Raw genomic sequence first — 25,762 nt, forward strand, 5'->3', positions numbered from 1 at the left:
GCAAATATGACGGATATTCTCGGAACGCATTTCCTCCTGCCTTGAAGACATTCTACTTGGATGCCCTCCCGTCACCTCAAACTAAACACGTCTAAAACAGAATTCCTTCTCTTCCCATCCAAATCCTGTCCTTCCCCCTCAGTGCTTCTCACCGTCTCCCTCTATTCCGGTCTTGAGACGGTCTATACTAAATAACACAATACCCGCTTATAATAACTCTTTTCTATATTTTAAAAGTTGAATACTAAACTTTTGACCACTTACGTACATATATTTTAGAGCCATTTGTAATCCAGTTTATGTAGAAGCAGCTTGGCCCGGTGGAAAGAGTACAGGCTTGGGAGTCGGAGGACCTGGGTGCTGATCCCCGTTCCTCCAATTACTTGCAGCGTGACCTTGGGCAAGTCACTTAATTCTGAGCTTCAGTTTGATTCATTTATTCATTCAATAGTATTTATTGAGCGCTTACTAAGGGCAGAGCACTGTACTAAGCGCTTGGAATGTACAATTCAGCAACAGATAGAGACAATCCCTGCCCATTGACGGGCTCACAGTCTAATCGGGGGTTGATCAACTGTTAAATGGGGATTCAATACCTGTTCTCCCTCCTTCTTAAGACTGAACCTCCGATAGGAGACAGGGACTGTTTGCAACCTAATTAACTTGTACTTATCGTAGCACTTAGAATGGTTTATGACACATAGTAAGCACTTAACGAGTACCACGAAACAAACCTGTACCATGAAACAGACAACATGATACATGGTATTTTGGTGGCTCTGTAAATAAGCATCATCTAAGTTATTTTTCACTTTAGCTGTGTCTAACGTGAAATGAAAACCGACTGCCGGAAAGATAAAAATTAAAGACAGACTTTCCGTTCGGCCACTGATTTCAAGTCCGTTTTTGAAGTGACTTATTGTGGTTCTTTGTAAATAAATTTGTAATGTGTAAAGTACTTACTATGTGCCAGCCACTGCACTAAGCGCTGGTTGTAACTTAAATGTTACCTTTAGGAGTCATTTTGGCTTTAGCAGTGAGGAAAAATAAGATTCTGAAGAAATAATAGTGAACAGGAAAACGTTGCATTCAAAGAGTTATCTTAACTTCATAAAGTAACAGCACACATTTACAAGTGACAGATTCTCAATTTATAAATATTTATCATAAGGACATGATTTTAACTTTAATTAGCCCAACTGTTAAGGGTACCTCCAATGTGAGAAATGTAATTCATCACTTCACACCAGATGTAGCTTCTGCAGTTGGTCTTTTATCTAGGTTTATAATGAAATACAGACATCGAATGACTAAAACATGATGTTTACACGGAACTGATTGGAACATAAAAATGTGGCCCACCACATCAAATTCTGAGATCAAAACTTGGAAAATGAACTAAAGAGTATGAAATTCCTTAAGAGGATTTTATTTTAATGGAACTATGGAGAGTCTGTGGCTGCTTTACTAAAAGGACTAAAGTATCTACATCAACGGTCTTTACCGAGTGCTTACTGTGTGAAGAGCACTCTACTAAGCACTTGGGAAGTTCATTGGGCCACTCTTTCTGCACCTTGGTTTGAAGGTCAAATGTAAGACCGTCAAGGTATTTTGTTCCGGTTCTGGCCAAGGGCATATCTCCTATGTGACCTTTGGCAAGTTATTTAACTTCTCTGTGCCTCAGTTACCTCATCTGTAAAAATGGGGATTAAAAAAACTGTGAGCCCCACGTGGGACAACCTGATGACCCTGTATCTACCCCAGCGCTTAGAACAGTGCTCTGCACATAGTAAGCGCTTAACAAATACCATAATCATTATTATTATATCCACCTCATACTCCGTCTCCAGGGGCTGTCCCGAAAAATGTCTGGAGGGAGAGTGTGATCTTGCTGCTGATGCCCAGATCGCCTTTCTCAAGCATTGCTCGGTTCACATCTCTCAATCAATCTTAACGAAGGAGCACTTACTGTGAGCAGAGCACTGTATTAAGTGCTTGGGAGAGGACAATACGACAGAGTTGGGAGGCACAGTCCCTGACCACATCAGGCTTACAGTCTAATAGGGGAAACGGGCATTAGTATAAATAAATAGTACGTAAGTGCTATGGGGCCGAGGGAGGGATATACGAGGGGTACAAACGGCAGCTGTGGGACTGTGGGTGAGTCACTTAACTTCTCTGTGCTTCAGTTCCCTCATCTGGAAAATGGGGATTAAGACTGTGAGTCCCGCGTGGGGCAACCTGATTACCCTGTATCTACCCCAGCGCTCAGAACATTCCTCTGCACATAGTAAGCGCTTAACAAATACCAACATTATTATTATTACAAATCAAAGTACAAGGGCCATCCAGTAGGGAGTGGGGGAAGAGGAAATGGGAGTTTAGCTGGGGAAGACTTCTTGGACGTGTGTTTTTAACAAGGCTCTCCTCAATATCTCCACTGGCTCCCTCCCTCATGTACATCTGACCACACATTTTATTCATTTTTATAGTGCTGTAAACAAATCAGAGTCGAAACCTAATGGGCAGAAAATGGGTGACTTCCTTGTTCTGTATTTCCAGAGCTCTCCGTACAGTGCACCGCACCGAGTGGGTGCTCGATCACTACTACAGACTACTAGTACTGCGGCTGTTGAGGCCGCTGCTTACGTCGCCACTGCATTTCTGATGATTTTCTGTTCCCCAGGAACTCAATCTCCCCCAGAGCGGGCAGGGAACACATCTCGGCCTTCTGCTGCACTTTCCCAATAAATATAATTACTGCTATTCCTAGAAACCTTATATTTCCTCTAAAGAACACTGAAAGCCCGTCATTGGGCAGGGATCGTCTCTATCTGTAGCCGAATTGTATATTCCAAGCGCTTAGTACAGAGCTCTGCACATACTAAGCGCTTAATAAATACTATTGAATGAATGATGGAAACGTTAAAAACTCTTAAGATCACAAACGTAGGTCATCATCTCCTTTAACAAAAATACACAGTCGCGGGAGACATATCTCCAGTTCTAAGATGAATCCTGCTTCTTTACTAGAAAGATCGATATATTGGAATTTTCCAAGAGTACAAAATCCCCTTAGGCAAGCTAATAACCATACCGAAGGAGTGTAAAGCATTAGGGTAACTTGGAGAAGCAGTCATTCCGAAGCGAAGTATGTAATTTCAGCTCGGATTCAGAAAACTGACATAAATAGTAATTGTTCTGAATGTTAACCTGCTGAACTGTAAGAGGCAGCACAGGTTTCGAAACTCTATCGATGGGGCTGGGATTACATCGCCTCGTGTTGGTATTTTAGAACTCAACGCGTGAATCGGGCGAATGAGAGAGAGCAATTTCATAACCGCGGACGGCTCGGAAATTGATTATCCTTTGGCAAGGCAAAAAGACAGAAAATAACTGGTGTCACTTCACATCTGTGGATCTGTCCTTCCGTGTTTATTTGTACTTTCTCCGCAACGCTTTGTAGATCTATAAAGGAGGATCTTTAAGATAGCAAAGAGTGTTGCTAAGGAAACCTGGAGGCAAGGAGAGCTCACCGTTCTTGACAGGGGACTCAGCATATTTCTGCTACTGTAATGTGCAATTATACTCCCTCCCCCTCCACTTACACACCACGTTCCACTTTTTTAAATTAAGGCAGTGATCTGAGAAGGTTGTTTACATTTTATTCAATGATTTATTCATTCCATAAAATCCAGAATTATTCACTAAAACATCTGTTAGAAACCTAAGCAGAGGCAGGTTTCCTTTCGGGGGTTATTTGAGGAGGGATCTGTTCATTAAAATGGTATTTTCTAACAACACAATTATCATAATTAAACAATACCCTAATAATTCCAATGAGCTTTGACATGTTTTTAAGAACTGATATTTTTTGGGCGGGGGGGGAGGAGGCGACGGTGGAGGAGGTGAGAGGGTGGACACTAGAAAAACGAGCCTGGAATAGCGTTAGGCGAAAATACCACCCGGAAAACCCGAGGTGATATGAACGTAACTGCCATCATCACTTACCATTTTATCATCATCTTTAAGCAATTAATTTTACAAAATATCCCTTGAACTTTCGGAAACGGGATCAAATGAACTTGCTATGGAAAGGGATCAAATTCATTTGCGGTGAACCAGGAAATCTGAGGACAATACCGACTCAGATGCTCACATTTCTCAAGTAACCCACCCAATCGCTCCGTCAGGCCCAACATGTAATTTGCCTTTTGACGCCACGGTCCAAATCAAACACTCTGGCCCATCCATTCCCTCACACTGCTCTGGCCTCAGTCGTTTTCTCGTAACCATTCAATCGAAGGTTTGTTGCGCCGATAAGGTCATATGCAAGGATTCTGTGAAGCCATCTCTAAGGATGGTTGAACCCCTCAATATCCTTACAAATCTGAATATCAGGTTTGCTCCAAATAATAACGATAACGTTGGTATTTGTTAAGCGCTTACTCCGTGCAGAGCACTGTTTTAAGCGCTGGGGGAGATACAGGGTCATCAGGTTGTCCTACGTGAGCCTCACAGTTAATCCCCATTTTCCAGATGAGGGAACTGAGGCACAGAGAAGTGAAGTGACTCGCCCACAGTCACACGGCTGCCAAGCGGCAGAGCCGGGATTCGAACCCATGACCTCTGACTCCCAAGCCCGGGCTCTTTCCACTGAGCCACGCTGCTTCTCTAAATCAAATCACAGTGCGTGGTAGGAGAGATTCTTTTCCTTGACTATATCCCTGTCTGAATAGGGCCAAATACTTCATTCGGCCACGTGTATAGGTTTTTGGCCAGCAATTTTGGAGGATTGGGGGTGGGGGGGAACTGGCTCTAGCCGCCAATCGACAAGCTACCGCTTCTCAGTACAATGCAGGGCAGAGCAATTACTACCGCATTTACGGAAGCACTTATACCATCAGACGTTTAATATAAAAAACAAACTTGTGGAATGAAATATTCTCGCTGGCCTCACTTCCCCCGCTTCGTAACGTTCTCTGAAAATAAAACAACGAAGCTCCGGGGTCGAGCGGGTGTCTCCGATCCTTACTTCTGAACTGGCTCTCTGCACCTCCTCGAGCGTGGAGTAAAACTGCAAAGACCACGAGAGGAGGGGGTCCCAAGTCAATCTCAGATATAACTGCAGACTCCGGGCTGCCGTCCGACGGTAGGGTAGCCCCTACCCAGAAACCCGGGAGAGTTTGGTGCTGGCAGCCCTCAGTGGACACAGAGAAGCAGCGCGGCTCAGTGGAAAGAGCCTGGGCTTGGGAGTCAGAGGTCGTGGGTTCGAATCCCGGCTCTGCTGCTCGCTAGCTGGGTGACTTTGGGCAAGTCACTTAACTTCTCTGTGCCTCAGATACCTCATCTGTAAAACGGGGATTAAAACTGTGAGCCCCACGGGGGACAATCTGATCCCCCCAGCGCTTAGAACGGTGCTTTGCACATAGTAAGTGCTTAACAAATACCACCGTTGTTATTATTATTATATCCACTGGCAAACGTGAAATAGGAACGACGACGATGATAATAATGCTAATGGTATTTATTAAGCTCTTACTAGGTGCCGAGCACTGTATTGAGCACAGAGTTAGATAGATGCAAGATCCCTGCTTCCCATGGGGTAAATAAGGACGGCCTTCTGTTGTGAAACTACTGTAATAACTGCTCACGCGCTTGTTTCTTCTATAGTATCCTGTTTAGCAACAGAGACTGTGGATTTTAAGTAGGAACCCAGCCCAGTGTCCGAGGCCCAACGTTCCGCGAGGATCCGGGCGACTCTCACGCCAGTGGTACGCCGCTTGATTCCCATCTGGGTCTCTGCCCCGGCAGCAGATCTCCCTCAGGCCCTCCCGTTTAGGGGTTTCAGACCCGGAATTCCTCCCCCGGGTGATGCGAGTTCAGGTTCAGCACTGAACCACTCCTTCCCCTTCCCCTCTCCCCCCTCCAGACTGTAAGCTCATTGTGGGCAGGGGATGTGTCTGGGTGTTGTTATATCGTACTCACCCGAGCACTCAGTACAGTGCTCTGCACCCAGTAAGCGCTGAATAAATACGACCAAATTGAATGAAGTACCGTAATAATAATATATAATAGCATAGTATTATAATAATATGTATAATAATTATAATATTATATTATTACGGTGCTTCAATTCGGTCATATTTATTACTATTATTTTTAACAATCAATGCTTATTATTATGGTATTTGTTAAGCGCTTACCATGTGCCAAGCACTGCACTAAGCGCCGGGGTAGATAGAAGGTAATCAGGTCGTCCCGGGTGGGGCTGGCCGGCTTAATGTCCATTTCACAGATGGGGTAACTGAGGCAGAGAGAAGTGAAGCGACTGGCCCCTGGTCACACAGCAGACCAGTGGCGGAGCCGGGATCAGAACCCGTGACCTTCCGACTCCCAGGCCCGCGCTCTAGCCACTAGGCCGTGCTGCTTCTCTTTCACTAAGGGATGGTGACTCACGTTCGCAGATGCGGTAACTCTCCTTCAGGGTGGGGTTTATTCGGGGCTGCAGGTGCAAGAACTTTGGGTTAAGGGATGTGGGTTCTAGGGAGCCTTGCGGGGGCAATTTCCATCTGCCCGGGCATAAGCAGGGAAGGGCGACTGACTCTAAGGCCGCAGAGCGTTGCTCCGTCTCCAGGAGCCGGGTCGCCCGGTGCTACAGTTCCGGTTATTAGAGTCTTGACCCTGCTTGTGGATCCCTTCCAGCCAGTCTCAAGTTCCTGGGCAGGACTTCCTTTTCCTCCCACTTGAGAATTCCTCGGCCCCGTCCCCAGGACCCCCACGCCTAGGCCAGCGGCTTACTTCACCTCGTTGCGCCCCGCCTCCCCCGGCCCCAAGACGTTCCGCGCCTTCGATTCTGCACGGTCGACCTGGCCTCCAGACACACCCGCCGACTCGGGCACCGCTCTCCTGTAGGTTATTCATTTCTATTAGCGGCTGCCTCCCCCTCTAGAGCGGAAGCTCGTCGTGGGCAGGGAAGGCGTCTGCTAATCCTGTTGCATTGTGCTCTCTCAAGGGCTTACTACGGTGCTCCGCACATAGTCAGTGCTCAATAAGTACTATTGAACGAATGAATGAATGTATCCGACCGATCGACTGATTTTGAGAGCGACGCAGGTGGGCCCTCGGTTCTTTCTAGGAGAGAACGAAAACCTCCTTGGCGATAGCGTTCCCCGTTCCCCTTCCCCCCCAGATACCTTCCACTGAATCACTAGATGGCAGCAAGATCCCCCTTCTAAGCCCCTGTTACACAACAGCAGGAAAATGTCCCCCCAAACTCCGGGTATTTTATATCAACCGTCTCAAAATGCTTACTGGTGCTTATTAGTTTTCAAAAAGCAACGCTGGCCCCCATAACGCCCTAAGACTAAAAGGAGACTGTCGAGATTTTCTGGTACTTTTGTCATACGGCATCACCCAGTACTCAGGGGCCTTCTGAGGGAACGAAATCCACTCTTATTTTATGACCGTTTGTTCGTCAGGCTTTGGCACGTTAGATGAGCACTACCATTTGCCTCAAAGTACTGGATTTAGAAACGAGAAAGCAAAAGCAACAGGAAAATCGCAAGGGGCCGGAGAATAATAAGAATTAACGTTGGCATTCGTCAAGCGCTTGCTGTGCGGCAAGCACTGTTCTAAGGGCTGGGGGAGATACGAGGTCAGCAGGTCGTCCCACGTAGGGCTCACGGTCTTCATCCCCATTTGACAGGTGAGGGAACTGAGGCACAGAGAAGTGAAGTGAAGAAGTGAAGCCGGGATCAGACCCCATGACCTCTGGCTCCCAAGCCCGGGCTCTTTCCACTGAGCCACGCTGCCTCTCTGATTCGCGACACAAAATGAAAGCCGGTGAATTTTGGACTCTCGAGTTCGACAAAATCTGTTTAGATTACAGCAATTGCCCTGGAATTGAAAATTTAATATCAAGGGGGGACATGTTATAACTAGAGCAAAATCCAGGGCGATCAATCACGGCAGCCATATCACAGATTTAAAAAATCTTCAGTTTTCAGATAGAAAGGGAACGTCATCATCTGCTGTGATCTGACAAGCCCGAAAGATAGTGAATCATTTCTAAAAAAAAACCTTTCCAGGTGAGCTTCCACAAGGAAAGGTTGGAAGACATTGTTGGAGAAAACAGTCCACCGACATTATCGACGAAGACTCCGGCTTCCTCGCCGGGGAGCTGACCCTCAGCCCCCAAGACGACAGTCCCGATAGAGAGATCTTAGCTCCGCACCTGGCTGGGTGTGCCTGCCAAGACTGTCGCGGGACTGAAATGCTTCTGCACCCGGTGAACCTAAAAAGAGTCGCCTGCTAACCCGACGCGTTCACCTCGTGGCTCGGTTCATCTATCCGAGTCTGCCTTCCCGATGTGTCGTCTTCACGACCCCCTTCTCCCGAACCTCGCCCGCTAGGGTGGTCCGCCTGCTTCGGTGACCTCCCGCGCTCCACTGCCATATCACACCTTCGCGGCATGTTTCACTGGAGCTTTAAATTGTTGACTCTGTGCTCGCTGCATGTATGGAAATTCTAATTCAATTCACCGGTCAGGAGCTGCTCAGGTATTTTGCTACGGCTTAGGTTTGCAAGGTCAGTCCAAGGGAGCCGCGTTGCTGTGTCGCACTGCTTCAGTGCTGCAATGAATGATAACGTTAAGCGCTTACTAAGTGCAGAGCACTGTTCTAAGCGCTGGGGTAGATACAGGGTAACCAGGTTGTCCCACGTGAGGCTCGCCGTTAATCCCCATTTTACAGATGAGATCACTGAGGCCCAGAGAAGTGAAGTGACTTGCCCACAGTCACACAGCTGACAAGTGGCAGAGCCGGGATTCAAACCCAAGCCCGGGCTCTTTCCACTGAGCCACGCTGCTTCTCTGAATGAACCCAGGCCTGGGAGTCCGAAGGCCCGGGGTTCTGATCCCAACTCCACCAGCTGCCGGCTGTGAGGCCCTGGGCAAGCCGCTCAACTTCTTCTGTGCCTCAATTTCCTCATTCCAGTGGAAATTCTCTTCCCTCCTTAGTCTGTGAGCTCCATTTGGGATAGGGACTGTATTAGACCGTGAGCCCGTCACCGGGCAGGGATTGTCTCTACCTGTTGCCGAATTGTACATTCCAAGCGCTTGGTACAGTGTTCCGCACATAGTAAGCGCTCAGTAAATACTATTGAATGAATAAATGAATCCAACCTCATTAACTTGTATCTACCCCAGGGCTTGGAACAGTAGTTGACACACAGTGAGCGCTTAACAAATGCCATAATAATAATCTATGCAGGAGGTCCTTTTATATGGCAATAGTTAGTAGGTGACACTGATGAGACTGATCAAGAAGCTGTAGTAAGTCCGGGTCACACAGCCATACGAAAGGGTAGATTCACCTCTACAACCTGATATATTGTTGTATTGTACCCTCCTAGGCGCTCAGTAGAGTGCTCGAATCCATAAGCATTCAATAAATATAACTGACCAGTGCAACCTTAAAGCCGATACTGCTATATTGTACTCTCCCAAGTGCTTAGCGCAGCGCTCTGCACACAGTAAGTGCTCAATAAATATAACTGACTGACTTTGAATTCCCTAGATGAAATTTGCTGCTACTGACAGAAGACTTTCCTCCTCCTTCCCGTATGACTGTGTTGGGAAGCAGCGTGGCTCAGTGGAAAGAGCCCGGGCTTCGGAGTCAGGGGTCATGGGTTCGACTCCCGGCTCTGCCACTTGTCAGCTGTGGGACTGTGGGCAAGACACTTAACTTCTCTGGGCCTCAGTTACCTCATCTGTAAAATGGCGATTAACTGTGAGCCTCAGGTGGGACAACCTGATTACCCTGTATCTACCCCAGCGCTTAGCACAGTGCTCGGCACGTAGTAAGTGCTTAACAAATACCAACATTATTATTATTGTTTAGCCAGAGCATAACCGGACCTGGAGATTAGACCTGCCTTTTCCGCTATTTTTTCCAACCTGACTTTTTAGCCATTTGTTCCATTTTCAAGAAGAGTTCATTCATTCAATAGTATTCATTGAGCGCCTACTATGTGCAGCACTGTACTAAGCGCTTGGAATGGACAATTCGGCAACAGATAGAGACCGTCCCTGCTCAATGACGGGCTCAGCTTGCAACGAGGTCTTGTACAGACCTCCTCCCTTATGCTCTTCCTCACTGCCCAGCCACCCAACGTCACCTGGGGGAGGGTGACGTTGAGCAGTGCATCAAAAATAATGTTAATAAAGCATTTAAAAAGTATAAAGCGCCCGGGCGTGAGCTGGTAAAAATACCCGGAGAGGTTTCAGACACTTTTCGGGTGGACAAAGGGATCACGATTTAGGGACAGACACACAAGGAAAGAACGGGAAAAGAGAGAAACAGCCTAAAAGAGATTTATTAGTGTGAGTCATGTTTACTGGCCTCCCACCCCACCTTTTTTTAATTGTATTTGTTAAGTGCTTGCTACGTATAAAACACTAAAACACTATTTTACGTGCCTAGGGTGGATTAGGTTGGACCCTGTCCTGCATGGGGCTCACAGTCTTCGCCATCTAGTTCTCGGGAATATGTTCATTCATTCAATAGTATTTGTTGAGCGCTTACTATGCGCAGAGCACTGTACTGAGCGCTTGGAATGGACAAATCGGCAACAGATAGAGACAGTCCCCGCCCACTGACGGGCTTACAGTCTAATCGGGGAATAAATGAACAGAATATGTCTGTTTATTGTTATACCGTACTCTCCCAAGTGCTTAGTACAGTGTTTTCCACACAACAGGCGTGCGATAAATACGGCCGGATGACTCAACGACCGATGAAAAGCTTCCTCGTAAGGACAGAGCCGTACGCTCAAAATACTGCCAACCCTTAGATAAACGCAAAAGCATCTTACCTGCTTTCACAAATTTGTCCATCATCTCTTGGCGAAGTGGCTTCGTTATGTTAAAGTAGCTGTCGTCTTCGTCGAGGCTCTGAAGGAAAAGAGGGATGTGCTGAAACACGATCGCGTGCCTGCATTTCCGTTGTTCGGCCAGCGCTAGCTGCGTGTTCAGCCACTGGTCCTGGGCCCGTTTCAAGTCGGGGCATTTGGAAGAATCAAAGTATAGCTGGGAGTTCAGGACAAGAAAAAGAACGCCGCCGACCCAGAAGCTGAAATAGTCGTCTCCCCACATCTGGCAATAATCATCTATGGTTTCAGAGGTGGGGGTGTTCCCGACGTCGTGATTGCCGCTGACGAATACCAGGGGGATGTCTCGGTCGATGTTTTTAAGGACTCTCTTCAGGTCTTTTATTTGCTCCTCCCGCCATGGAGTTCCTAGAAACAGATCACAGTCAACAGTCAGTAAGTTAGTTACGACCTTGTCGAAAACTAACCTTAAGGTATTATTAGCCTATTTATTTTGTTAATGAGATGTCCGTCACCTTGATTCTATTTACTGCTATTGTTTTAACGAGATGCCCATCCCCTTGATTCTATTTATTGCTATTTTGTCTGTCTCCTCCGATTAGACTGTAAGCCCGTCAATGGGCGGGGACTGTCTCTATCTGTTGCCGATTTGTACATTTCAAGCGCTTAGTACAGTGCTCTGCACATAGTAAGCGCTCAATAAATACGAATGAATGAATGAATGAATGAATGAATGAAAGGCAACGTACAGAAAAAAGACCATTATACCAAGAGTGCAAATGGCGCAGGAAGGTAAAAATTGCTCAGAAGGCATCTTAGATGATTTATGTTTATTCAAGTACAGAATGGGTGCTTTCTTAGAAGTCTGGGGCTTTCTGAGGATCTACACTTTTAGACCGTGAGTCTTACAAAGGACCGGAACCATATTCAATTCCCACCTGTGTATTTTCTCTCCGTGCTTAATACAGCGTTCTGCGCATAGTGAGTGCTTAATGAGTATCATGACTGTTATTACTACCACCCTCTCAGGGGCTCAGATTACCCAAGGACATCATGGATGCTCGTTGCCTACATGCATCCCAAGTCCAAGTTTACTTCCAGGGTTAGGCAGTGTGGGGAAACTGCGTTAACTCCTCTAGACGTTCGGACGTCGTTTAGGAAATTACCGGCTCAGAGCTCTTAAATGGAACCTTTCATTCATTCATTCATTCAATAGTAGTTATTGAGCGCTTACTATGTGCAGAGCACTGGACTACACAATTGGGATCTACAATTCGGCAACAGATAGAGACCATCCCTGCCCAACGACGGGCTCTCGGTCTAATCCAGGAGAGGCAGACGGCAGAGCAAAACAGAACAAAACAAAACAACATCATCAAGCTAAACAGAATCAAGGAGCTGTACACCTCACTAACAAAATAAATAGGGGAATAAATAATATATATGAATGAGCGCAGTGCTGAGGGGAAGGGGGAAGAGCAGAGGGTGTGGGGGGATGGGGATCTTTAAGAGCCCAGAAAAGAGTCCCAAATTATCTAACCATCTGTAATAGCAATGAATACCCAGGATTTACCCTTATTTCTACCCCTAATTATTATCTTCCTAAATCCAGACAAAACGCAGAAGAAAATAAAGGATTTTTCTCTCTCTGCCCACAGAACGCTTTTCGGCTCTGCTGCTGGTATTGCTGCTCTCTGCTCTTTTCTCCTCCTCTCTTCCCTGAGTAACTGTGCTCCCTTCTTCCTTTCCCCGCCTTCTCTCCCAAGCAGGAGGATTAACCGATAGGAGAAGCTCTCCCGGCGACCGTTGCAAGCAAGGCCGTCCGCTCTTACTTCATTCCTCCCTCTCATTTAAGGCTCCAATGGAAGAGTCAAGGTGCAAGCAGATGCTGCCTTTCCAAAGCCACCACTCCCCATCCCTAGGTCTTCTCGGAAGAGAAGCAGCGTGCCTTAGGGGAAAGAGGCCGGGCTTGGGAGTCAGAGGTCGTGGGTTCTAATCCAGGCTCCGCCACTTGTCTGTCTGCTGTGTGACTTTGGGCTTAATTTCTCTGTGCCTCCGTTACCTCATCTGTAAAAATGGGGATTAAAAAATGTGAGCCCCACGTGGGACAATCCGACCGCGGGACAATCCGATCACCCTGTATCTACCCCAGCGCTTAGAACAGTGCTGTGCACATAGTAAGCGCTTAACAAATACTATAATTATTAGATCTCCGGGACCAGGGTATCGTTTTCTTTTCGAATGAAAATCAAACCTGAAATATTTAAATGTTGTAAAAATTAAAGCAAATTTTATACCATTTCTGTCAATCAGTGGTATTTCTTGAGCACTTACTAGGGGCAGAGCACTGTACTAGGTGCTTGGGAGAGTACAATAATAATAGTGATGTTGGTATTTGTTAAGCGCTTACTATGTGCCAAGCACTGTTCTAAGCGCTGGGGGAGATACAAGGTGATCAGGTTGTTCCACGTGGGGCTCACAGTCTTCATCCACACTTTACAGCACTTTACAGGCCAAGCACTGTTCTAAGAGCTGGGGTAGATACAAGGTAATCAGGTTGTCCCACGTGGGGCTCACAGTCTTCATCTACATTTTCCAGATGAGGTCACTGAGGCCCAGAGAAGTGAAGTGACTTGCCCAAGGTCACACGGCTGACAAGTGGCGGAGCCGGGATTCGAACCCACGCCCTCTGACTCCCAAGCCCGGGCTCTTTCCACTGAGCCACGCTGCTTCAGTGGGCCCGTTCCCCTGCCCGTAACAAGCTTACTGTCCAGAGATCAATAAATGCCAGGAGTTGACTCTTCCATTTCTTCACAGTCTTTCATTTCTAAATTTGCCTTCCACTCTGACTTGGGTATTTTCTGCTGCTGAACCATCGGTTTGGTTACGAGAGAGTTTTACTTAACTGTCCTACTTAAGACCCGACGGATTTATGAGGAAAATGAAATATCGACTTCATGGCAAACTTTCCAAAATGTGTTATTTTCTTCTTTGTTTTCAACAACAGTAATTATGGGACTTCACAGATGCGAATGGAAAGAGAAATAAGCTGTAGTTACTGAGTAGTTAATACACTGTAGTGACAAGCGATGAAAGCGGGTAAGAGGTGCGCCAAAAAAGAGTGACTCAAAACTTGAAGAAGAAAACTAATCTTGAGAGCAATTTAAAATCGAAAGCTTTTCTAATATACGGATTAAATGTCATTTATATACAAGGAGACAAAATTATTCCCTGAGGGAAAACAAATACTACAAATAATTAGATTTAAAAAAATGTGTTGAAATATAACTAGGTTTTCAGGTGTGAATTTATGAGCAGATGTCTAAAGGGTAATGCGGCCTTATGAATGCGTCTATTCTAGAAACCGCAGAAACCAAATTAAATGGAATAAATAGAAATCTTTTAAACATTAACCTGTCTTAATGTCTCCAAATCTTCTTATACTCAAAATAACAACGTACCGTTAACTTCAAATAACTTCTTTTAAACCACTAGTAATGTTGAAAGAAATTTTTTACTCTCTAATTGTAACATAGGAGACTGCTTTAAAAATCGGGGACTGAAGGGGCCAGTAGCGGGGAAAACCGGGATGTTTTCTGAGAGGACGGGAAAGGCGACCAAAGTGGGACTGTGCCAGCAAAATCACTGATCGCCTCCTCCACAGTACAGCCCTCTGCTAGGCATAATTTCTTTTGTGATCACTGAGGTACAACTAGCAAGAGCCTCTTCGAGACGCATCAAGTCTCTGGACCTCGATCTTGTCTCTCCCACCAACAACCCTTTGACCGCATCCTCTCTTGGGCCTAGAACTCCCTCCCCCTTCATATCTGACAGTCCACCACACTCCCCACCTTCGAAACCCTCCTAAAATCACATCTTCTCCAAGAGGCCTCCCCGACTTAGCCCTCATTTTCCCTATTCATCCTCCCCTCTGCATCAACTGCGCACTTGGCTGCAGGCTGCTTAACCACTCTGATACCTACCCCAGCCCCCAAACATCTATAAACATCTCTTTCATTCATTCATTCAATCATCTTTATTGAGCGCTTACTATGTGCAGAGCACTGGACTAAGCGCTTGGAATGGACAATTCGGCAACAGATAGAGACCGTCCCTGCCCAATGACGGGCTCGCAGTCTAATCGCGGGAGACAGAGGGCAGAGCGAAACAGAACGAAACAAAAACAAGACAAGATTATCACGATAAATAGAATCAAGGGGATGGACACCTCATTGACAAAATAAATAGGGTAATAAAATCTCTTTAATAATAATAATAATAATAATAATGTTGGTATTTGTTAAGCGCTTACTATGTGCAGAGCACTGTTCTAAGCACTGGGGTAGACACAGGGGAATCAGGTTGCCCCACGTGGGGCTCACAGTCTTAATCCCCATTTTACAGATGAGGTCACTGAGGCACAGAGAAGTGACGTGCCCACAGTCACCCAGCTGCCAAGTGGCCGAGCCGGGATTCAAACCCATGACCTCTGACTCCAAAGCCCGTGCTCTTTCCACTGAGCCACGCTGCTTCTCTACTATTTCTTCTCTCCGTGATTTAATCAATCGATGGTATTTATTGAGCGCTTACTGTATGCAGAGCACTGTACTAAGCACTTGGGAGAATACAATAGGGAGTTTTTGAACACATTCCCTGCCCTCAGTGAGCTTACAGTCTAGACGGGGAGACAGACATTAATATAGATAAATAAATTTGTAATTTATCGTTCAGAGATAAATGCTTAAGCGCTGATTCTCCTACGAATCGACACCTTATAACGGCAGGAGAGTTTGCGTGTGCCCATGAAGCTTAGAGCTCCGCCATACAGGGTTACCCCCAATTGGAAAGGTCTAGGACGAAGCATCAGACAAAGTCGATTCGCCTGTGCTGGGCAGCTACGTCGTGGGAAAGAGTCAAAGGCGGATGATCAAGTCGATCAAAGACAACGGCAGAGGCTCAGGTTTTTCACCGCATGGAAGAAGGTAATGGCAAACCACTTCCGTATCGTTACCAAGAAAACTCAACGGATCCATATACGGAATGGCTTTTCGGCAGAAGACGGAACTTTCCGGAGAGGGTGTATCAGTGGAGTCGCTACGGATCAGAAAGGAATCGACGGCTTTTGAAAAAAGTGCCGGTTGAGGATTGGGAGAATAGCGACCGTCCAAAGGTCGCAGATCCAAGTGCAGAGACGACGTAGAAGGGAGAGGGAGCCGGGGAAAAGAGGGCTTAATCAGAGGACGTCTCTTGGAGGACAGGTGACATTAAGGCTTCGAAGGTGGGGAGAGTACCGGTCAGGCATATATGGAGGGGGAGGGAATTCCAGGCTAGGGAAGGAGGTGGGAAAGGGGTCGATGGCAAGACAGACAAGATCGGGACAGAGGCGATAGAGGAGCAAAGCCTGTGGGCTGAGCTGGAGTCGGAGATCAGCGAGGTAAGGCGGGAAGGGGCCAGCTGACCGAGTACCTTAAAGCCAATGGAAAGGAGTTTCTTTTTGAAGCGGAGGTGGACGGGCAAAAATTGGAGGTTCTTGAGGAGTGGGAAGACAGGCCGAAAGTATTCTTGGAGGAGTCACTGCGGGCAGGGAATGCGTCTGTTACGTCGTCGTTCTGTACGCTCCCGAGAGCTTAGCACAGTGCTCTGCACACAGGAGGTGCTCAATATGATTGAGCGACTGAAAAATGATCTAGGCAGCAGAGTGAAGTATAGACTGGAGTGGGCAGAGTCAGGAGGAAGGGAGGCTGATGCAGTAGTTAAGGCGGGATAGGATAAGTGCATGGGTCAGTATGAGAGCGCTTTGGCTGGGGAAGAAAGAGTGGACTTTAGCAATGTTGTGAAGGTAGAACTGACATATTTTGGTGACAGATGGAATATGTGGGTTGATTGAGAGAGATGAATAGATTGATTTATATTCATGTTTTTCTCCCCCTGCATTCTGGGAGCTTCTTACGGGCAGGGACTGCATCTACCAACTCTGTCGTAAAGTGCTTTCCGGAGCCCTTTACTACAGTGCTCTGCACACAGGAAGTGCTCAATAAATACCACCGATGGATCGATTGAGCGATTGAGAAGGACCCAAGAAGAGGACCGAGGAAGAATCTGTGATAAAGGCATTTCCTGGGAGGGAAGAAGCGGGAGGATGACAATATGTCATCGGTGGGGAACGACGCACCCAGGTGCTAGTAAAGGGAGGCAGAATGATCACAGTTCTCAGTTGGCGGCCCAGGCCTACGACTTGCCAAGAGTTACGGAGTGATCCTTAAGTTCACGAAACCCGCTTCTCCTCCCTTACTCTTTGGGTGGAATTAAGTGGAAGATGATGGAGAGATTTATCATGCTTCCCGCCCCGCTGCCAATGCCTCCCCGTGCACAGGAGGAATGATTCATTCATTCATTCATTCATTCAATAGTATTTATTGAGCGCTTACTATGCGCAGAGCACCGTACTAAGCGCTTGGAACGTACAAATCGGTCACAGATAGAGACGGTCCCTGCCCTTTGACGGGCTTACGGTCTAATCGGGGGAGACGGACAGACAAGAACAATGGCAATAAAGAGAATCAAATCCTGAAAGGGCCTGCAAAGGGACAAAACCAGATTGGAGTAGTCAGGGTGCCAACTCCTGTTGCCAACCCACTAAGGATCATGCCCAACTCAGAAGAGGTGATTTCCGTCCTCTCTTCTGATACCCTCCCTCTTCCCAGTCTTTGCTGTCACCATTCTTCAGTATTCCAGGCACGAGTTGCCGGTTTTATATTCCCCAGCTGGCCACCAGTGAAATATCACCAGACGTCCGCTTTATGGGAGTGTTTACCCCGCCGCTTTGGTGGCATTCACGGATACATTCCCCAGCAGTTTTGTTATGCCATTTTGGAAGCACGTCTGCACCGTTCCACTCACGACAGTCGTGTAGTTCCTGAGGTCTAAGGAGACTGTAGGAGGGCACAGAGTCAGTCAGTCCGCCAGTCAATCGTATTTACTGAGCGCTTCCCGTCTGTAGAGCACTGTACTGAGCACTTGGGAGAGTACAATATAACAACACAACAGATATTCCCAGCCCACAGTGACCTTACAGTCTGGAGGGGGAGACGGTCATTAATATAAATAAATAAAATTACAACTACGTGCAGACGTGCTGTGGAGTTGATAGGGGGTCACGAATAAAGGGAAGAAGGAAGTCGCGACGACACGGAAGCGAGTGGCAGAAAAGGAAGAGGGCTTAGTCGGGGAAGGCCTCTTGGGAGAGACGCGCCTTCATTCGAGAAGCAGTGTGGCTCAGTGGAAAGAGCATGGGCTTGGGAGTCAGAAGTCATGGGTTCGAATCCCAGCTCTGCCACTTGTCAGCTGTGTGGCTGTGGGCAAGTCACTTCACTTCTCGGTGCCTCAGTTACCTCATCTGTGAAATGGGGATTAAAACTGTGAGCCCCACATGGGTCAACCTGATCACCTTGTATCCCCCAGCGCTTAGAACAGTGCTTTGCACATAGTAAGCGCTTAACAAATGCCACCATTTATTTATTTTTTAATCTATTTATTGAGACTTCGAAGCGGAGGAGAGTAATCGTCTGTCGGATATGAAGAGGGAGGGAGCTCCAGGCCAGAGGCAGGACCTGGGTGAGCTTATCGATCGATCGTTCCGTCAGTGATATTTACTGAGCACCTACTGGGGGCAAAACACTGAACTAAGAACTCGGTGTGGCGTTTATAGCTCTACCATCTGCCAGACAGAAACTAAACAGAAAAACAAATTCCCAAGTCCAATCATTTAAACTGCATGGGAGAGAGCGACACTGTTCCTGGAAATGGAGTAAATAATGTTAGTTCATTTGCAGAAAAACAGCAAAAACGTGAGACGAATGGCAACGTACGCATTTTCAGAATCCGGGTACACATGGCTAAATACTCCTCGGCAGTTGAACGCATACCCGTACAAACAAAATAGAAATTCCAAACATGAAAGGGAAAAGACTCAAATCACTGATTAAGAGCGAGATGCCTTATGCTCTGGCAGTCACAGAATTTCCGACTTCAACCCATTCAGAAACTGGAGCGGCTCAAGTGGTTGTGCCTTTGGAGGAACGAAGCGGGGAGTCCCGTCTGCTCTTTTTCCCCCGAAGGGTAGAACCTCAGGGGAAAGCCAGGACTGTGCCTCCATCTTGTCTCTCTCCCGGCCGATCAATCCCTCCTTGCTCACATCCTCCCTCTGGCCTGGAACTCCCTCCCCCTTCATCTCTAACAAACCGCCACACTCCCCATTCTTCAAGCCTCTACTATAATCACATCTCCTTCCCCGACTAGCTTTCCTTTCCTTTACCCTACTTGCCCTCCGTTCTCTGCCCTCTAATAATAATAATTCATTCAGTAGTATTTATTGAGCGCTTACTATGTGCAGAGCACTGTACTAAGTGCTTGGAATGTACAAATTGGCAACAGAGAGAGACAGTCCCTGCCCAATGACGGGCTTATGTTGGTATTTGTTAAGCGCTTACTATGTGCCGAGCACTGTTCTAAGCGCTGGGGTAGATACAGGGTCATCAGGTTGTCCCACGTGAGGCTCGCAGCTAATCCCTATTTTCCAGATGAGGTAACTGAGGCACAGAGAAGTTAAGTGACTTGCCCACAGTCACACAGCTGACAGGTGCACTTGGGACGGTCTCCCTTAAGTAATTATTATTATTATTATGGTATTTGTTAAGCACTTACTATGTGCCAGGCACCGTACTAAGTGCTGGGGTGGATACGAGCAAATGGGTTTGGACACGACCCCTGTCCCGTGTGGGGCTTACGGGGGATAAGCACTCTGACACTCACCCCACCCCGGCCCCATAGTACGTGGGTACACAGCTTTACACCCTGCTGCTTCCCCTCCCCGATTAATTTTAAACTCTGCCTCCCCCTCTAGATTGCAAGTTTCTTAAGGGCAGGAATGATATCTATCAACTCTTTGGTACCGTTCTCTCCCAAACACTTGGGTCAGCGCTCCGCACGCAGTAAGCACTCGATAAACACCGCAGATCGCTCGGCTATACACATTCCACCCCCAGTTTCTTAATACGCTTTCCTAAAACCGAGTCTTAACGATTCATGAACTCGGAGGGCCCACTGCCAGGGTGACCTAGTGAAAGTGCACAGGCCTGGGAGTCAGAGTCAGTCAGTCAAGCGTATTGACCGTTTACTGTGTGCGGAGCACTGTACTAGGTGCTTGGGCGAGTGCGCTGTAACCGACGCATTCCTTGCGTTCCTAGTGTGGGACCACGGGCAAGTCACGTAGGTTCCCGGTGCCTCAGTTACCTCATCTGTAAAATGGAGGTTTGATGCCTTCCTACTTACATTGTGAGCCCTGTGTGGAACAGGGACTGTCTCTCACCTGGTGGTCTTCCCCAGTGCTTAGAACAGTGCTAGACACACAGTAAGCACCTAACAAACACCATAGTTTCTGCCTTCCTGCCTCTCTGAATATGTCGATTAGACTGTGAGCCGGTCAATCTGTTGCCGAATTGTACATTCCAAGCTCTTGGTACAGTGCTCTGCACATAGTAAGCGCTCAATAAATACTACTGAATGAATGAATGTCAAAGCAGCCACGCTGGAGAACTATCTGGGCCCTGCATTATGTCTTTGACACAAATAACAACAATCAATCGATATTATTGAGTTCTAACTGAGCGCAGGGTCCTGTACTAAGCACTTGGAAGAGTACAAAGCAACATAATCAGTAGATTCGATTCCATCCCACAAGGAGTACTGATAATGATACTAATGATAATAGTCGTGACGCGCTTTCTCTGTGCCAAGCTCTGTGCTAAACGCTAGGGTGGATATAATACGAGATCAGACACGGTCTGGGTTAGCCAATCCATCACAGAGGAAGACCAGGGCTGAGAATCAATTTGGTAAAACCATAAAATGAGCAGCTGGCGGGACGCTTCCTTAAGGTATCGGGAGGTCTGTGGGCCTGTTACTAATATGGCGGCTTCCATTCACAGAGATTCTGGATTAAATGTAAATCCAGCTCATTTTTATTTCACCCCTTACGTCAAGAAGTGTGTTTCTATATTAGATCAAAAGCAGTCCTATGTTTAAAACAGTCATATGTTTGAATATAATTTTAACTCCTCTGCAGATGAGTTTCAGCCGCCCGAAGAATCCGAAAAGCCATTATGTAATCGGGACCTTATTATAATACCTCCCTAATAATACCTACAAAACATAATATTCAGTTGCGATCCCTTGGCCGTTTTTAATTTCGAATGAAAAGGACTGAAGGAATGTAAATCTGTGAGAACTGAAATGGATTCTTAGGAACCAATGCAAAATTGTAAAAAAAAGGGAAACGGCAAGAAATTCATCAGACGAGCAAGGTTGAGGTAAGAAATCTGAATAGCTACAGAGATAAGATCAGAATACAATACCGAGGGGTTTGTTCACGCTTAGGAAGAGGAAAATGAGAGCAGGTAAAAGAGATGACTCCAGCAGGAATTATTCTATATCACAGCAGAGAATGATTGAGAAATCTAATGCTTTACTGCCAATTGATTATTCAGTTCAAGGTACAGTTCTGTTACCAAACTCTAAGGTCGAAAGACTCGAGGATGATGTCTTTGTTCTGAAAACGCAGCTGGACTCTAAAATGAATGTCTTCAAAGGTTACACTGTGGAAGATTCGGAAACTAAAATGACCGGGCACCCGTTTCACTAGGAAGAGAGCTTCCCACCACCGGTGGATTGGGTTGGGGTAGAGTGGACAGAGCAGGCTATGGTCAGACTCCATGGGAAACATTTGGGCTTGCACGGTCAAGGCCGACCCTCGCTCCATCCCGCCTCGTTAATGGCACAGCGCCGGCGTAGTGCCAACCCCGGGTGGAAGACGGACCCGCCGGAGGAAGGAGGCCCCACGGCGGCAGCGAGACCGTGCGGTGAACGGCCGCCAAGGACATACCGCCTCGCCAATCTTGGGGCCCCGGAGATATCGGGGAGGGAGCATCGAGCCAGGTGGCCGATGCGTCCCTCCCCTCCGCCCATCCGGGGCCCCCTTTGGCACACCAGAGGGGATATAAGGCAGTGCACGCGGTGCGGTGTGATCTCTCCGAGTCCGCCGGCCGCCACAGGACCGTCCTGTGGGATGCCCCGCCGCGTTCCACTCTAAATAAACTATCAACCTGGACTTATCCACCTCTTTCCTCGGTATTCCGTCATTATCGATGTACGGGGGGACGGGCGGTCTACGTAGGCTCCGGTCCACCCCGGTACGAGCAGAGCAGGCTGCCCCTAGCCGGAAGCGGGGTAGATTGAGAGGGCGTCTTAGGTGACCTGAAACTGTACTCTCCCGAGCATTTAGTACAGTGCTCTGCACGCAGCAAGTGCTCAGTGAAGACCACTGATTGACAAGAGGGATGGGGTCTCTCACTTTCCGACTCTCATTTTCCCAAGATAAAAAGAAAGTGTCCAGTGATAAGCAGCGTGGCTCAGTGGAAAGAGCCCGGGCTTGGGAGTCAGAGGTCATGGGTTCGAATCCCAGCTCTGCCACTTGGCAGCTGTGTGACTGTGGGCAAGTCACTTCACTTCTCTGGGCCTCTGTAAAATGGGGATTAACTGTGAGCCTCATGTGGGACCACCTGATTACCCTGTATCTACCCCAGCGCTTAGAACAGTGCACTGCACATAGTAAGCGCTTAACAAAAACCAACATTATTATTATTATAAGTACGGCTTTGGGAAGGACCACAGCAGAACATAGCGGTCATCTCCCACTCCACAACAGGAAGCAAGAGTGTAAGCGTTAGATGAACGGCAAATAGGCAAGCACCTGGATGGTTTGAGAATGGGCAAGGACGTCAGGTTTTCACAGTGCTCCCTCCTTGTTTTTAATCCCTCCCCCTCCATATACGCCAGATCATCATTCTCTCCACCTTCGAAGCATTATTAAGGTCCCATCTCCTCTAAGGGGCCTTTCCCAGTTGAACCCTCTTTTCCCCCCGCTCACTCTCCCTTCTGCGTCGGATATGCAGGTGGATCTGTAATCTCTGGACATCTGATAGTCGCCCCACACTCACGGCCACAGCCCTTATGTACAGATCTTTAAATTTCTATTTATTCAGATTAACGCCTGCCTTCCTCTCTAGCCCCTAAGCTAGTTATGGGTATTCATTCATTCAGTTGTATTTATTGAGCGCTTACTGTGTGCACGGCACTGTACTGAGCACTTGGGAAAGTAGAGTACAACAATAAACAGTGACATTCCCTGCCCACAGCGAGCTCACAGTCTAGAGACGAGCACATTCCCTGCTAATAACTCTGTTAATACCGTCTCTCCCGAGCGCCCAATGACAGTGCTCTGCATCCAGAAAGCACTCAATGAATATAACTGATTGACTTGCCCAAGGACAAGTGGTGGGGCTGAAATTAGAACCCAGGTCCTCTGACTCCCAAGCCTGTGCACTTTCCATTAGGTCATTCATTCATTCAATAGTATTTATTGAGCGCTTACTATGTGCAGAGCACTGTTCTAAGCACTTGGAATGGACAACTGAGTAACGGATAGAGACAATCCCTGCCCAATGACGTGCTCACAGTCTAATCGGGGGAGACAGACAAAAACAAGACAACTTAACTGCAATAAATAGAATCAAGGGGATGTACACCTCATTAACAAAATACATAGGGTAATAAAATATATAGAAATGAGCACAGTGCTGAGGGGAGGGGAAGGTCACGCTGCTTCTTTTTTCCTACAAGATGTCATATCGGAGGTAGGGGACCAAATCTTATCTTTGCACCTGAAGGCCAGTCACGTATGTCACGAGCAGCTCCTTACCACTAGTTCTATTATTTTACACCTGAAGAATAAAAAGGATGAAGGAAAAAAGTTAACGTTTCACCTAGAATCTAGCTGGAGAGTAATATCCATCGTAGATGGCATTGCGCGTTCTTGCCTCTGCAGGGGGCTACTTGCAATCTCTCTCCTCCCACAAAATCATCAGGGACGTCTGGTCCACACAGGACCCCCCCTTGCCCTCTGCTCCTCCTCCTCTCCCTTCCTCTCAGCACTGTGCTCATCCGCTCATTTGTATATATTTTTATTACCCTATTTATTTTGTTAATGAGATGTACATCACCTTGATTCCATTTATTGCTATTGGTTTAATGAGATGTACATCCCCTTGACTCTATTTATCTATATCTATTATCTAATATCTATTATCGCTATTGTTTTTGTCTGTCCGTCTCCCCCGATTAGACTGTGAGCCCGTCAATGGGCAGGGACTGTATCTGTTGCCGATTTGTCCATTCCAAGTGCTTAGTACAGTGCTCTGCACATAGTCAGTGCTCAGTAAATACTATTGAATGAATGAATGAATGAATGAATGAAAGAGAGATCAGGACCGCGGGGTCTGGCGAACCCAGCATCCGCTCTGGCTTTTTGCAGGACCCCCTCGGGTCCGGAAGGGCCTCCCTTCAACTGGCGGACCCTGTAGGAGTCCAGACCCTGCCCCAGGCAGGAACCAGAGGTCAGGCCCTGCGGGGACCTGAACCCCCAAGACTTTGGGAATGTTCAAATCCTGGGAGGGACCAGCGGCTTGGTTCTAAGAGCGGCGCAGGGAAATACATCGGGCGTGTCCTGAAGATTGTTCATTCGTTATTTTTGTCTTCAAATAACAGACTCATCCTTGGCCTGAAATGTCACGACCTTGCAGGTGCACTAATGGTTAGGAAGACTGGACTCCCCCTTCTCCCTCCATTCTGCTCATCATCCTAATCATCAAGTCTGTCCACTCTCTTGGCTGTTGATTCTTGAATTTGAAGGGCTCCCACCGTCTGTGCCTTGTCTCTAACTGAGGTCTCTTTTCTGAATGCCTGTCCATCCCCTCCTGCCTCCAGTCGAGATCAGGGATCCCCTGGGGGATAAGGACCGGGGCTAAAATGTGTTTATTTTCTATTCACTCCACTGCCTGATACACTTCTCAATGCAAAGCAAGCTCCAAGCACCCATTACTTCTACTCAAGCTATTGATGGAATTTAATAATCTGTAATTTATTTATTTGTATTAATGTCTGTCTCCCCTCTAGACTCGTTGTGGGCAGGGAATGTGTCATTTTATCGTCTCGCAAGTGCTTACTACAGTGCTCTGCAAACAGTAAGCGCTCAATAAATACGACTGAATGAATGAACTGAAGGAGGAGTAATACCACTTATTATGAACTTAGAATGTGCAGAGGACTCTGCCGCTTGCCCGCTGTGTGACTTTGGGCAAGCCACTTAACTTCTCTGTGCCTCAGTCACCTCATCTATAAAATGGGGATTAAAACTGTGAGCTCCATGTGGGACCACCTGATCACCTTGCATCCTCCCAGCGCTTAGAACAGTGCTTCGCACATAGTAAGCGCTTAACAAATACCACCATTATTTACTATTATTACTGTCCTGAGCGGTTGGAGAAAATTACAGGGACTCAGATTCAGGCCCAATCCTTGGGTCACGGGGGACTCCGGGAGTAGACGGAGCAGAAAACAGACTCACAGGAAAAGAGAGCGGGACAAATTTAGAGAAGACAACAATGGAAGAAAATCAGCGCTATTAGAATAAAAACAGCAATAGGAAAGAGGCCTCAGAGGCCTCCCTGCTCTTGACAGGCTCAGTCTTGGCCTAAAATGTCACGACCTTCCAGATGCACTAATTGTTAGGAAGCCTGGACTCCCCCTTCACCCTCCATTCTGCTCCTGCAGGCAGCCTCAGTGGTTGATGTGGGGCGTCTGGAGTGGCTCAAGACAGTGGGAAGTCTTCCCTCAAAAGCCCAGCCCAGATGGCAGGGGGGAAAGACGGCTCTCCTCCCTCTCCAGCCTACCACCCCTACAACGCCAGAGCTTTAAAATA

General features: G+C 47.2%; 1 protein-coding gene across 1 annotated transcript in view; it reads right to left on the reverse strand.

Moving 5' to 3' along the window:
- The window catches only part of CPPED1 (calcineurin like phosphoesterase domain containing 1), a 100,085-nt gene that overhangs the window by 18,712 nt on the left and 55,611 nt on the right, over positions 1 to 25,762 (reverse strand). Inside the window, exon 3 of the mRNA XM_029058662.2 lies at positions 10,876 to 11,298. Coding sequence (XP_028914495.1) covers positions 10,876 to 11,298 — 423 coding nt within the window. The remainder of the gene's footprint in view (positions 1 to 10,875; positions 11,299 to 25,762) is intronic.

This window comes from Ornithorhynchus anatinus, chromosome 2 (assembly GCF_004115215.2).
Source record: "Ornithorhynchus anatinus isolate Pmale09 chromosome 2, mOrnAna1.pri.v4, whole genome shotgun sequence".
Classification (NCBI taxonomy): domain Eukaryota; kingdom Metazoa; phylum Chordata; class Mammalia; order Monotremata; family Ornithorhynchidae; genus Ornithorhynchus; species Ornithorhynchus anatinus.